This window comes from Aythya fuligula, chromosome 1, assembly GCF_009819795.1.
Source record: "Aythya fuligula isolate bAytFul2 chromosome 1, bAytFul2.pri, whole genome shotgun sequence".
In the NCBI taxonomy this organism is placed as follows: Eukaryota; Metazoa; Chordata; class Aves; order Anseriformes; family Anatidae; genus Aythya; species Aythya fuligula.
The window spans coordinates 151196505-151211170 of NC_045559.1; the positions used below are offsets into that span (position 1 = coordinate 151196505).

General features: G+C 37.6%; 1 protein-coding gene across 1 annotated transcript in view; it reads right to left on the reverse strand.

Annotated features, from left to right (window-relative positions):
• Positions 1-14666, reverse strand: part of PCCA (propionyl-CoA carboxylase subunit alpha) — a 277064-nt gene that overhangs the window by 173861 nt on the left and 88537 nt on the right. The window contains exons 11-12 of the mRNA XM_032202998.1: positions 12394-12496; positions 6363-6457 (exon numbers count right to left, since the gene is read on the reverse strand). Coding sequence (XP_032058889.1) covers positions 6363-6457; positions 12394-12496 — 198 coding nt within the window. The remainder of the gene's footprint in view (positions 1-6362; positions 6458-12393; positions 12497-14666) is intronic.

Consider the following 14666-nt stretch of genomic DNA (forward strand, 5'->3'; position numbering starts at 1 on the left):
ACATCAAGCTGGCAACCTGTCACTAGTGAGGTTCCCCAGGGCTCCATTTTAGGACCAAGCCTCTTCAACATTTTCATAAATGGTTTGGATGTAGGACTTGAAAATTTTTTGAGAAAGTTTGTGGATGGTACCAAATTGTGTGGAGCTGTTGACTTCGTCAAGGGTGGTGTGGCTTTGCAGAGAGATGTAGACAGGTCGGAGAGCTGGGCAATCACCAGCAATATGAAGTTTAACAAGAGCAAGTACTGAATTCTGCACCTAGGAAGAGGCAACACTGATTATAGGTACAGGCTGGGGGATGATCAGCCCTGCAGAGAAGGATCTGGAGTTTTAATCAACAGCAAGCTGAACACAAGCCAGCAGTGTGACTCGGCAGCCTGGAGGGCCAACTGTACCCTGGGGTCCACCAAGAACGGCATTGCTATCTGGTTGAGGGAAGGAATTGTCCCACTCTACTCTGCGCTGGTGCATCCTCACCTTGAGTACTATGTGCAGTTTTGCAAGCCACAATATAAAGAAAGACATGAAACAATTAGAGAGTGTCCAAAGGAAGGTTACAAAGATGGTAAAGAGTCTATAGAGGAAGATGTATGAGGAGCAGCTGAAGTCACTTGGATTGTTCCTGGAGAAGACAGAAGTCAGGAGACTGAGGGCAGAACTCATCGCGGTCTACAACTTCCTCACAAGGGGGAGCAGAGAAGCAGGCACTGATCTCTGCTCTCTGGTGACCAGCAATAGGACCCAAGGGAACAGCTTGAAGCTGCAACACAGGAGGTTCAGACTGGGTATCAGGAAAAGGTTTCTCCACCCAGAGGGTGGTCGGGCACTGGAACAAGCTCCCCAGGGCAGTGGTCACAACACCAAGACTGCTGGAGTTCAAGAAGCATTTGGATAATTCTCTCAGACATAGGGTCTGAGTTTTTTTTTCAGGGTGGTCCTTTGGGGACCCAGAAGCTGGACTCAACAATCCTTGGAGGTCCCTTCCAATTTGGATATTCTATGATTGAGGTGTCTTCAAAAGTGGGTCCCAATTTTGGAAAGGAAGCCTCCACGTATCTGAAGCAGCTCCATCAATGTCCACAAAACTCTACCTGGGGCCCAGGACTGCACTCAAACAGAAGCTGTTGCTGGGTACTTGTCTTTTAGTACGTCCTCTGAGGTTTTTCACTAAGACTGGAAAGTCACGGAAGAGATAGAGACTTCTGCCACAACAAACTGTGTCTGACGTGACACAAAAAGCAAGGAGATACCTAGGTAAATTGATAAGACAATGGAAAACTTTCCTTCATGGGAAAAGTGCTACTTCGCACCCTAAGTTCAGCCAGTGTCACAGGGGTGGATTTAGTTGGACAGTAAGACAGGCAGTTTCAGAATTTTAGAAAAAAAAATTCCTACTTGGCAACAACTGGGTCAACAGGAAAAGGAAGTCAAGACAGATCACAGGAATGCTATCAGCAGATCCTACGCTAGATCAGAAGGGGAAAAAAAGGGCAAAACCGTCATACCTATCAAAAATAGGTGCTGGTAACATAAAAGAGTTTCATAATATTTCTTATTTTGATTCAATAAGGAGATAACATTACACAAAGACATTAACTTATAATTCAATTCAGGGTTTTGATCATGAAAGGTCAATGAGTGGCTTATGAAGAACAGAACCTTTTCAATATTGCCTTCATATTCTATTTCTAGAATAACCATTATTACTTCTCATATGGATGAAAGACAGTTACTCCCTTTTATTACAGTGGTGTCTCCCTATGTTTGTTAAATGTATGTCTGAGATCTCTCTGTTCACCTCCTGCTGTAGCCAAAGAATGGAATAGAGAGCTGTCACACTGCTAAACTTGATCTCTGCCATGTGGTTAAGCTTTATGCTCTAAAATGACTGGAATATCCCTGCAATCAGGTAGGTTAATTAACTGAAGTTTTCCTATTCCCCTCTGCTGCTTTACCTTTCATATACATTGTTTCTCCGTTCTTTAACCACTCACCTTATACAAATGAAATAAACTTTCTCCAGTCTAATTAGACAACCCTTGAAAAAGAAGCATTTTCAACCTGACTTCAACTCTTTTCCTCACACATACACTGTTATTCTTCCAACCAAATAGCTCCAATGGCAGCATGAAGGCTGCAAAATAAAAAGGATTCACAGGATAAAAGCACCAAAAAGAACAAATAAGATCAGACCTGACATTTCACTCACAAGACCTTCTTCAAGTGATTGTAAAGTTGATCAAAGACAATCCAGTTGTTTTGTTCTATTGTTTCTACATCCAGAGAGGTGACCACATGGACAAAATGCTACCTCTCCACCTCTAGTTCACCAGATAATGTTTCCCAAAATACCTTCATCACCTTCACTCAGATAAAGCCAAGTATTTTGAAAAGTACAATTGCATTGTTGGTGGAAATTTATTGCTCAGCTTAGACAAAAAAAATACACCCAATACAAACAATGAAAATTCACTTTACACTTCTTCTGAAGATATGACTATGCTGGGAGATAACAGTATCTGCATTTTCTATATTTCAAGGTCAGCTTACCCGCTCTTAGGAAATATTTTAAACAAGCAGCATGTCCAACTAATTACTTATCTACAGTAACTGTTCCTTGAGATATCTCAGTGCATACTACCGCACTACAGGCATGTTTGAAAAACAGCTTTACCCCCACATCTAAATTGTGCTAGCCTATGAATCACGTACAGAGACACAAACAGAACAGGCTCACAGCTTCCCTTGGCCCAGAATCCTTCAAGGTTTTCTGGACAGAGTGACAGGAAATGTGGTTCTGGCACACATGTATGGAGCACAACTCTAAGGAGAACTTGTATATACAGTATAGAGCAATGACATACTTTTTCACTAAGTTCTTGTCTATGTACACTCATTCGACTTGTTGGTGACTTCACATAGCACCTTGGCAGTTAATCTGGAATATGATCCTGAAGTAACTTGGCTTCATGGAGAAAGCTTAGTGCTTACATAAAGTGAAAGAAGTTGCTGTCTGTGCACCTTCCAGGGACAGAAACATTCCTCAGAGAAGCTAACAATGGTGCATGCCAAAAAGGTCACAAGAAGAGTTTAACTGTTTTACTTGCATTCCAGTGCAGTCACTTACTGGTAAAATAACCTCCCTTTTGAAATCTGTCTCTTAGATCTTTCTGTCACAGGCAGAAAAAATAAAATAAAAAAACATTTCTGTCCTTTGAACTGAAATTGAAAGAGCATCCTTCAATTTAAAAAGACAGTGCAAAATTAATGTCTATGATAGCTAAGTCAACCACAACTCTGAACGTATATGGCTAGGAAGAAAAAAAAAACATACTAAGAAAATTATTTCCTGCCTGAGATAAAACTCAGGGAAATTTTGGGAAACAGTTGAGAGCGTGTCACAGTAACTTCATTCTGAAGGTCTTGTCTGCTAAGATTCAAACCAAAGGATGTGGCATCACCTCAAATCTCCAAAGAGAAGTAGAGACAACCAAGGAGAATAAGCAGGCAGCTAGCAAATTTTGAGAATTTGCTCATGAATTATAATGCAGATCTTAACACGACTGTAGAGAACACAATGGCAGGGTGCTGCTCCACCATTACTTGAACAGTAAAGTCCTGAAAATGTAGAGAGAAGGTTACACCCAGTGTCTAAGTGTCAGTGTCCCACTGTTAAGCACTTTGAGATATGATACTTAAATGGCAGTCCATGGGGGATCAAACGTTTGATCTCTTTGACTACCACAGCAAAGCACAGTGGTGGATGATCACAGTGAGTGGAAGGGCCTTCACATGGCACTTCTCCATAATGCCATTCAAGATACTTTGGAGGAAAGCCATTGACATATTCAAGGAATGATAGCTGAGTGAATAGCTAATCTGAACGCAAGAATAGAAAAAATTGTTAAAATCTAACTTTGGACATCAAAGAAACAAATAGCCACGTGCTTCTGAATAGCTGGGCATTCCTTCACCCAAGCAGTGAGGCAAAAGATAAAAAGCTTATCAGGTCCTGAAACAGAAAGGACACCTGCTCTAATCAAATGGAAGGTTAAGAACGATCCTTTGAGCTCCAGTTATACAACAGGAAGTCAACTAAGATTCTTGAACATTTACATTCTGTTGATCAATTTATTTTAGATTGATTATAAGGGATCAGTGGATTTTCTCATAAGCTTTATGAGCATTGTTTCTCCACATGGTGAAGACTCCCTTAATTGCTCTACCAGACAAAATGCTAGGCTGTTGTCTTTTTCTGTCTTGCCAAAGTACACTGCCTTGTAGCATCTCTCTCTGAAAATGAACAGAGAGAGTTTGGGCAGAGCAGGAACAAAAACTGAACTAAGGAACAACAACAATTAAATGTTGCTCATCTGTTTAAATTTCAACCTGTGTGGTGACATGATAAGTCAACAGCCTCTTCCCAAAATGTTTGAGGCTAAAGGCTAAGACAAAACCGTTGCAAGGCACCAGAAGTTTTGCCCAGCTCCCAAAAAGTGCTGAGAAGCCTACAACCAGCACTAACTAAAAAAACGGTGATGTTCTTACTGCCCATGCTTCCCAGAACAACGTAGGACAACTGACTACGGTAAAAGAGAAAGAGCAAGGCTTGTTGGTCTCCCATCTGAGAACAAGGGATTGACCCACCATGAATCCCTTGAATACAGTAAGCTCATCATGTTGCGAACTAAAGAGCTTTCTCTCCTCAACAGATGAGTATTTTGTTGTCATTTTGTTTTTTAAAACAAGACAACTTCCCTATGGAAACCTCAGATTCGAACATGAGATGACCCCATTAGGGCAAGTTCAACAGCTGCAGACTTAGCTTTGTTTAGCAAAATCATAAAGATTATTTTCAAAGCTAAACGGACCCCAACAATCTGTCTGTCAAAATGAGCTAGGCAATTCAGAAAAAGGCACCATAGGCAGGAAGAGAATCAAAAGAGGTCTGAGAAGAGGCCAGAGTCAAAAGCCCTACATCATACAAAATAAAAATAAACATCTTAGCCCACAACATTCCCATCTCCTCAGCATCATGCAGGGGGAAAAAAAAAAAAAAAAAAAGGCTTCGACTTAGCTCCACATTCTTAATAGCAGCTAACATACAAAATAGGAGGGGAAAAAAATAAACAAACTAGTGAGGACAGCATACTTCCTCCACCCAGTTGTACAAGAAAAGTTGTGTCATTATTTGGAACATTTAACTGAAGGCTTTAGGGTCTCTACAGCGTCTGACAGAAGTTACTGCCTTGCTTACCTGCAATGCTCTTGGAACTGTTTGTAAATAAATGGATTCTGCAGACAACTGCAAGCAGCTATAAGTCAGATAAGGCTTTCAATAAGGGTCTGGCAAAGTCTAAAACATTCAGCAGCAATGAGAAAGAAGAATTTTCAGGCCAACTTTTGGAAGCTATTGGCTTGCCCCCGCTCTTTTGTAGAGTTATAGGAAGGGATGAAAAAACTTACTGGCAACTCCAACAGAGAAGCCCAAGTAAGTTAAAAGGCTGATATTTCTGATGAAAGAAAGACTCTAATCACAGTTGGCTGGTGACAAAGACGTATCACTCCTTTTAATTCGACACAGGCATGGAGTATGAGCAGGCAGTAGTGGCAGGCAGCAGCCTATAAGTACTGGGGCAGAAAAAGACTCTCCTCTCAAGTGCTTGGTTATACATATATACACACAGGTATGACATTGTGACATGAAGCCTACACATTGCCCAAACAAAAACACAGTCTGATTCCTAGGCATAATGCTTCCGAGAAATCCACAGGCACTACAGGAAGCAACAGGAGCTGTTTAAGCATTACTGGACACCTACACCCATAGCTCACTCCCATGAGAGGCACTAAAAGTGGTGCAGAGTATTTAGAACTTAATATTCAATTCAAAATAGAAATAAACTGCATTATCAGGCCATCTAAAAATTACTATAATGGTCAAATGTCCAGTTAACCATTCCTAAAGATACTTCATTTTTTATTTGACTCTTAAATCCAAAAGCTGAATAGCAACGTAAAAGAAAACTATCTCAGATGTAATAAGCAAGCCATCTCATATACTCCACATATTTGATTGGTAAGATCCACTTCTATTTTATACAAGATCATGAAAGAAAGTATTTCTAATAAACCACCATTTTTCTTCTTACAGAATGACTTAATGAAGCAAGGTCAAACCACTCTCTAAAGTACATTGAAGCTGCATTACATTCAAATGACTGTAACATACTAAAACATACCATTTATTTTCTTGGAATTTTTTAAAAGAATAACTTGACTTGTAATTGTATAATAAAATCAGGAGCTTTCTGAAAATGTTTTCAGTAACTATGAAGCTGTATGGAGTGCGGTATACATACCTTGGTGCTTCCTCCACAACTTTTTGGTTTCTTCTTTGAATAGAGCACTCTCTTTCATTCAACCACAAGGCATTGCCATGCTTATCTGCCAACACCTGAAACAATGACATGCTGCTATTAACCAACATGTGCATACAAACCACCTTTTGACATTATACTGCTATTCAATAGCACTCAATTACTCTTATTTTTTTCCAATCTAGAAATTAAAATTGGAGAAAAAATGCTAGTATAGAAAATTAATTATATATGAAATATTAGTTGAATGCTACTTCAAATTCTAAACAGAATTATTTTAATGCCTCTCTACAGTCTGTATATGGAAAAGAGCACTCACTTCTTGTGAGAAGCCCCCAAGAAGTTCAGAAGGGAAAAGAAATCATAAGACTGAAACAAGAAAAATATATATATATATTTTCAAGCCTCTAAAATTGTACTGCATAATGAAATACCAAGAAGTGTGTTGTTAAGCATTATTTCTTGTCAACAAAGGAAAGTAAGATCTCCAGGCATGTCAAATTTAGCTCATGAGTTACAGACAAAAGCTTTCAGAAACAACAGCTAAAGGGTTCTTCTTAGTAGGCTGAGCATCCCGTGCTTAACGAGGAAGAAACTTGCAATGGAAATTAAGGTAGTAGGATTTCCAAGGATTTTCTCAAAATTCAGGAGTCAACTACAGTTCTTGGCTGCAGCTTCAGACCACAAAAGAGTTAAACATACAAACATCTAGATCCAACTACCTAAATTACATGTTAGGAAAAACACAAGTTAAGTGTAGCAGAACTGATTCCGCAAGTTCAAACTGTAAGAAAAAGTAAGAAAAGGAACTTTATGAATTCTTCTGTACAGTGCAGTTATTTGCAATAGCAGGAGACTGGATTTGAGGATTCAAGTAGACTTCTTCCAATCTTGTGATGTTATACCCTATGTACTTATTCTTGGAACAATTTCTTTCCTTGCAGACCACACCTGCTCCCTTCTTCCTTATAAATTTTTCCCTATAATCCATTTTCTTCCATCTATCTTCCTGCTCTGATCTGCGGGAACCTGTGCCAATATTCATGCTTCATTCTTTAACAGTGCAGTTCTACACTGAAAACAGACAAGGTAAAAAAAATGGAAACAATCGTCCTCAAACTGTGTGAACTCAACCATATCTGCTTACATTTGTGACAAAGACCCTGTATTATTTATTATTCCTTTTAGCACCACAGAGAGAGCACGGCACTAAGCAAGATGAATTCCTGCATCTATGACACCAATGTTTCCTGATGCGTGAATAATCTGGGTAGATGCAACTGGAAATGAGGCGCTGATCTCATGAAGATGATTCGTGCGCTGTGCAGCATCAGACCCAGAGTGCTCTGCACTCTGAGGGATTGGACTTGTCTTTTCCTCACAAGTTTTGTTGAGCTCCCATAAGTTTATGGAACTTCCTAGAGGAAAGATCCTTTAAAAAGGGCTCTACAAGAATGACACCAAGGAATTTCCAAAACTACAGCTTGTCCCAAAACTCTCTTCCCCGCCCCACAGAAGGTTTAGCAACAGGCAGCATCAGAGTACTCCAGTACTGCTAGATTCCGTAACAGGCTCCCCTACACAAAGAGAAAGAAAACCTAACAGCATCTAAAGCAACTTCCCACTCCAGTCAGTCCTAAATCACCCAATCCAGAACTAAACACCATGGAGTTCTACAGAAACTCATTTGGGAGATGAATTTTTTAATTATTATAATTAAAACAGTGCATGTATGGGTACGTGGCTGGAAAATCACTGTCCTGTAAATAGGACGATTCCTGGTGAGCAGTTCTGCTTCATTACGAAGCCTACAACTTCCCACAGAATACAACTTCACAAAACAGGCAAACTAGAAAATATTATCCTGGAATATTTCAACAAAAATAAGTTTCTGTGTTTCTTCTCTCCCTCCCCAAAGGGAATAATAAAATATTTTTCAGGCCATCTTGTAGTTTTTTTTTATTATTATTATTATTTTTATTATTTTTTTTCCAGGACTTTTCTTGCATTCTTCTTGATTTCTGCAACGTGTATCTTAAAAATTTGTATTATTGCATTCACAGGCAATATGGCCCAAAAAGAGATAGATGTGTTTATTTACTATGAAGATATAATTATGAACAGACTAATACGTAACAACTAGTTAGTTAGGCTTTTAACTCCATTTTGGGTTCATTGCTTATATTATCTGAAACAAAAGATACTTATTCCATAAATCAATTATATTTCAGAAGACATTTACAGAACACTTAAATCAATCTCTGAGGTGAAGTATATGTCTCACTAAAAATGCAGGTCACAGCTAAGGCATTTTGCTAAATATCTTAATATTCATAAACAAGAATATTCTGCTTTGTGGGACAATTAGAACACGAGTATATGTTATGCACATCTATACACTAAAATAATTAAATATAATTTATCACAACTGCTTCTATATGATTCAGCTAAATTTCCAGTTGTAGGTCTGCTATTTAGCCAATTAATAATTAGATATTACAAGTACTCTTTAAACTCAAATCCTTTATGTCAGATATTTCAGGAGAACAAGACTTCAAATCAGTTCAAGCATAAAGTCTATTTGGACTCTTTTTTCCTGTTAATTGTTTTAGTCTTTTCTCATGTTTTACAAAGTGATTGTTTTATAGCTAGACGCAGGAAACCCCTTATTTAACAATTTCAAGCACCAATCCTTTGGAGCTATATGAGAATGTTAAAAAAAAGTTCTGTTTAAAAGTTACTGCTAACGTAATAAATATTTGGCATCTGGTCTCAAATTGTTTGTATATTTAGTAGCTTGAAAATGAATCAAGGCCAATGTCCTAAAGCTGATTAGAACATGAAGTTAAAATGATACACCATGATATTGTTACAAGGTACCATCAAAGTGTTTGTGTAAGGAAAACAACACTTATTGTACACTCATAATAAAAATTTATGTGGCATTAATTATAAATGGCATAGCTATATTGTTTAATCTAGGCAAAAAATATTTGGTTGTTCTTAATTACGATGCTAATTTTAAGGTAATAGTCTTTTTAAAACTAAAGGAACCAAGACAGAATGCAAAATGCGGCCCCAGCTGATGAAATTATGTAACAATCAAATCTTATCTAACTTAAGTCATCAGAGAGTCTGTAGGAAAGTGTTGAAGCTCTCTCTAAACAATGCAGAAAGAAAGGGCACTTTCAGAAAATGAAGCATCCCAAATTCTCTAGGGCAGTGGGACTGTCTCTGAGGAAGTACATACCTCTTTCCACTGACCTAAGAGGTGTCTTAAACTTAGATTAGAACAAAAGGTTAACTTTAAGACAACAAAAAGAATCCCAAGCCAAAGCACACACTTTAAAACACTTTTATTCAAGAAAACTTTAGAGCACATTAGCATACTTGTTTCAGTTCTACTGCATTTTGAACAGTGCCTTGTAGCCCGATCTCAAAAATAAATATAAGCCAAATTTCAGTCTCTAAATTAATTCCAAATGTATTTTCATCTTCCTGAAGAGACTTTTCTTCCACTGCAGCTGGTAGCCTGACTGGATTTTTACATAGCATACTGCAATTTTAACCCAAGTCTGCAAGGACCAAGAGAAACAGAATATGAAGGTACAGTGAGCCTTAAGGTACGATGAGCCATGTATTTAAAAAAAAAAAAAAAAAAAAAAAAAAAAAGATGCAGGTATCCAAAAATTATCGGTCCTATCAAGAAAGTATAAGAATGTCTAGTGATCTGAGCTCTTTTGTAATGAAGGTTAGTGCTGAAACTAAATGTTTACGATACGTCTTCCCTTGGCCTTCAGAAGAGAATAGGTTGAGGTTTAAATTTCATTTTTACAGATTGTTTCTTCATTTCACATATGCTGTAAGTTATCCTGCACGTAGACAAGTTCTAAATTGAAATAGGGGAAAAAAAAGGAAGTCTATCAAGTTTGAGTGGGCATGTATCTAACAGGGTAAAAAAATGTTGAATATTTCTCTCCCACAAATCATCCTACACTATCAAATTTGTTGTTTCATCCAGTTATTGAGCTACTGTCAAAAAAAATGAAGCTCTCACTGTAAAAAAAAATAAACTACAACTTCGAGTTTATGTTTTGGACAAGAATAAGTAAAATTTGTTTTGCAGAAAACTGAAATACTGCTTATGAATTTCTTGTCAAGATAGACTATTTTAAGCCTATTGACAAACACAATTTAATTGCCTACATAAGATCAAATACATCCCAAATTTTAAGATCGTAATTTTGTTAAAGAATCTGTCCAACAAAAACAAGTCTTGTTTCGCATTAGCAGATCTGGCTCAATGCTAGATCCAATAAAAGATAAAAATTTTCATAATCCAGAAGGTAGGGAGAATATATCTGATTTTGAACAATCATGCCCAAAATGGGACACACATCCTGCTGAGTTCACAGACAGCATTAGACATCAGATACAAAACCAAAATACAGACAAAACCACCTACAACTTGCAAGAAAAATGTTAAGCATAATAGCGCTTGAACTCCTACATCCTCTGCTGTGCTCAAGCACTGGAATCAGGATCCAGAGTTCAAACTTCAGCCCTCAGGACAGATGCCTACAATCATTTTTTTTCAATTAATTGAGTATGGTTCATCGTCTTCCTGCTAAAGAAAGGGTAGAGAATAAAAACAGGAAGGCTGCACTGTGCATGATAGCCATGCAGTTTGAGCAATGGTCCAAGACACAGGAAAACACAAGAACATAGGCCTTTTTTAGCCTAGTGTTTGAAACAATATTCCCTAACACTTAATCAAGCCTATCAAGTACTAGACTAAGGGTGGAAGGACACTACAGTCTCTTAAACTATATGTTAGTTACTTATAAACACATTTCTCTTCTCCTCTAAAATAAAATGCAACACAATCACTGAACTTGTCTTTCATAAGAAAAAAAAAAAAAGGCTGCTCAAGAAAATCACCTCTAAATTAAAAAAATAAATCTAAAGATCACTGCAATTTTTAAATGGTTTAATTAGAAAAATTATATTGAATTATTTGTTCCTAATCTGTATGCTTTGAGAAGTCTACTTATATTGCAGTTGTTTGACCTGATGTCACGACAAATGTTTGGTATCATTAGTATTAAACCAACCACCTATCTCTTAGCATGAAGACTATTATTTTAAAGTTGCAGTTCTAAACATAAATATTTTACTATTATTTTAGGACACACAAATTCTGGGTTTAATCATTGGTGAGAAAGAAATGAAGGGTTGTGGTTTTCTTAGTCTTAGTTGAGGGCCTAAAGGAAATCATTTTGGAAAACAGAAAAATCACATTAGTAAAACTGTTTGATATATTTCTGCAATTTTTTATTTGATGCTGTTCTATAACCAAGATACAGGTTTTACTTCAATATTTTAAGTTTGGAAGAGACTCTTACAAAAGGACTCAGTAAAACTTGCCTGTGATACTGACTGTACTCACCAGAACAGTTCTATGTCAGTTCACTTGAGCAAAACAAGCCCAAAGATTGAAATATTTTGCTACACAGCTGTCCACAAGTCTCTCCTATTTTCACACAGCGAACAATGAGACTACATCTTTACATACATCAAGGTAAATGAACAGCTCAGTTTTGATGATGGTTCAGGACCCTCTATTCCAAAGAACTTCCCAACACTATTTTACTTATAGCTAAAACATAGAAGGAAAGTTGGAATAGGATGATTTTTAAGACTGAGTCATAAACAGAAAGACATCTTATCCCATCCTCAGAGAAGAGCAACAATTACGTTTTGAGATGTTTCATTCACCTGTTTATACATACCAAGCTTAAGGAATCTAAGGAAATACTATACTCAAGGTTTTTATCATAACAGATGTGATGGTACCCTAGAGAGCTCTGCTAAAGGAGTAACCTGGAATGCAACACATAGGCACTCTACACAGCCACACCATCTTCCTTCTTGCTTGTAACGCCCACTTCGTGAACTTTGATTGGTTTAGTAGTTTGAACCTTTTTAACTAAGTAATAATAAGAGTACAAACCTGGATTTCTATGTGGCGAGGGTTATCAATGAACTTTTCTATCAGTAAGCGATCATCACCAAAACTTGAAGCAGCTTCTTGAGACGAAAACCTGAAACCTTCCCTTAAATAACCAAAACAAAAAGAACAATCTTTAATTTGAAAGATAAACTCTGAATCATACAAGGAGAAGAAACATTTATTCATTAAAGTTACTTTCAGTTTTCAAGCAACACACATCCAAAAAACAAGTTTTATCATTTGATTTGATTTATCATTGATTTTTTTAAAAAATGTCTTGATTTTCTTCAATCACGTAGAAAACAAGTGCAAAGGATTTCAAGTTGTTTAAAAAGTCTGGACATTTACAAAAATTATTTGTATAACTTTGCTGTCATTTTCTTCTTTGGAAGCAACACAGTAATCGAGTGTAAACAAAAATAAACACGTTATATAGAAGTAAAAGTGAAGCTCACTACTCTTTAAAGTATACAGCCCTCTTAACACTAAAGAATGAATGCCAGGCGTTAGTTGTAGTTCAACTGGATGAAAAAACTGCAGATCCAGTATTGCATATTTTGCAAATTCAGTGACTGAACACATAACCTGAAGATGCAATAATTCACTTCATAGCACATGCAGCTGTACTACTACTTTTTCCTCATGTTAAAGTAGAATTGTTTTACACTGCACACATTCCAAATACTTCCCTCTGTTTTCTTTTCTTTTACATACATAATTACTCAAACAAGTAAAGATAAGGTATTATATTCATTGACTTTATTTTTCCTGGCAGAAAGATTATTCCTATGGTACATAACTGCTTGCAAACAACTTACTGTACAGTTTTCAGAATGGAAGTGGAAGGGAACTTGGGACATACTTAAAATAACCATGTGAAACAGGTCATACACCTGTCCTGTTGCAATGAACAGCTATCCAATCTTCAGGAGGGGCAAAAGAATAGGGCTGCCCTTTTTGTGAAAGGGCAGATCAAATACAGCGATCTCTTAGGAAATGGAAGGGAAGAGGATGAGAGCTAGAGGGTTTGGATCATTTGGATCAAGGAGTTGGCCAGTAAGAAGAATTCTGCAGTGCAAGTTTGTGCTCGAGCTAAGAAAGTGGACAAAGCCTTCACACAACAAAGTCTCCAATACGTTCTCTGTTATTATGATTTTATTTATAGGAAACTAACTTCCCTGACATGTGCTGGAAGAGCAACACAGAAGACCACAAGCAAATAGACATTTCTGATGGATGTTGGGGACAGCTTCAACACAAATGGACTCAAGAAGAAAAATTACTGGTAATGAAATGGAAGAGGATGGAATCAAGAATCTCTTGAGAAACTGACCCATACAAGACCATAAGACCAAACGTAAGATAGGTAGCATATGTCATTGGGAGGCTGCTCTGTCAACTCCAAAAGGCTTTGAAGATCAGGAGAGAACCCAGATACCTGGAGAAAAACAAACACTGCACCCATCTTTGAGAAGAGCGTGAAAGAATCAGAACTACTATCCAGTCCACCTTACTTTAATTCCTTGGAAAAGTCATTTTGCAAGCTTTACTAAAAGACAAAAGAAAGGGATCCAGAACTGATTGGATTTACCATCTTTTATGACTATATCTGCTAATTACAGGAGAACAGTGGGTATCTGCTTCAGTTTTAGCCAGGCCTTGGTGATCTGTCACAGTACCATCGCTTCCAAGGCAGGACATTACGGTCTACATATGTGCACAACTAAGGTGAAAAACTGGCTAGATCCTTAGGCTCAAAGTTAGTGGGCTCATATCTACTTGGAATCCAATACAAGGGAATTTTCCCAAGAATTTACTTTGGAACCAGTTTGACCTGGGATGCACCACCACCAATGCATGGAGAATACTAAACTAAGGGCATCAACATACTCAAGGGCAAGGCTGCATTTCAGAGAGATCTAGACAGGCTTATAGGAGTGAGGTTACAGGTATGTTTAGAAGTTCCACAAAAACAAAATGCAGGGCCCTGCACAGACTAATCCCCCATCACATAGCCAGTAGAGCAAACTATTCTCTAATTACTCCCTTTTATTCAGCACATGTCACATTTGAAGTACTGCATCCAGTTTTGGAGCTCTTAGTACTAAAATAATTTCAATATGCTGAGTTGAGGTCAATGGAGAGCCAGTACAATGGTTGGAGCACACTAGGACAGGCTCACTGGATGAGGCATGTTTTGACCTGGATGACAACAACAGGGCTTCGGGGGAACCTAACAGCAGCCTCCCAGTAGTTAAAGAGGAATTTATCAA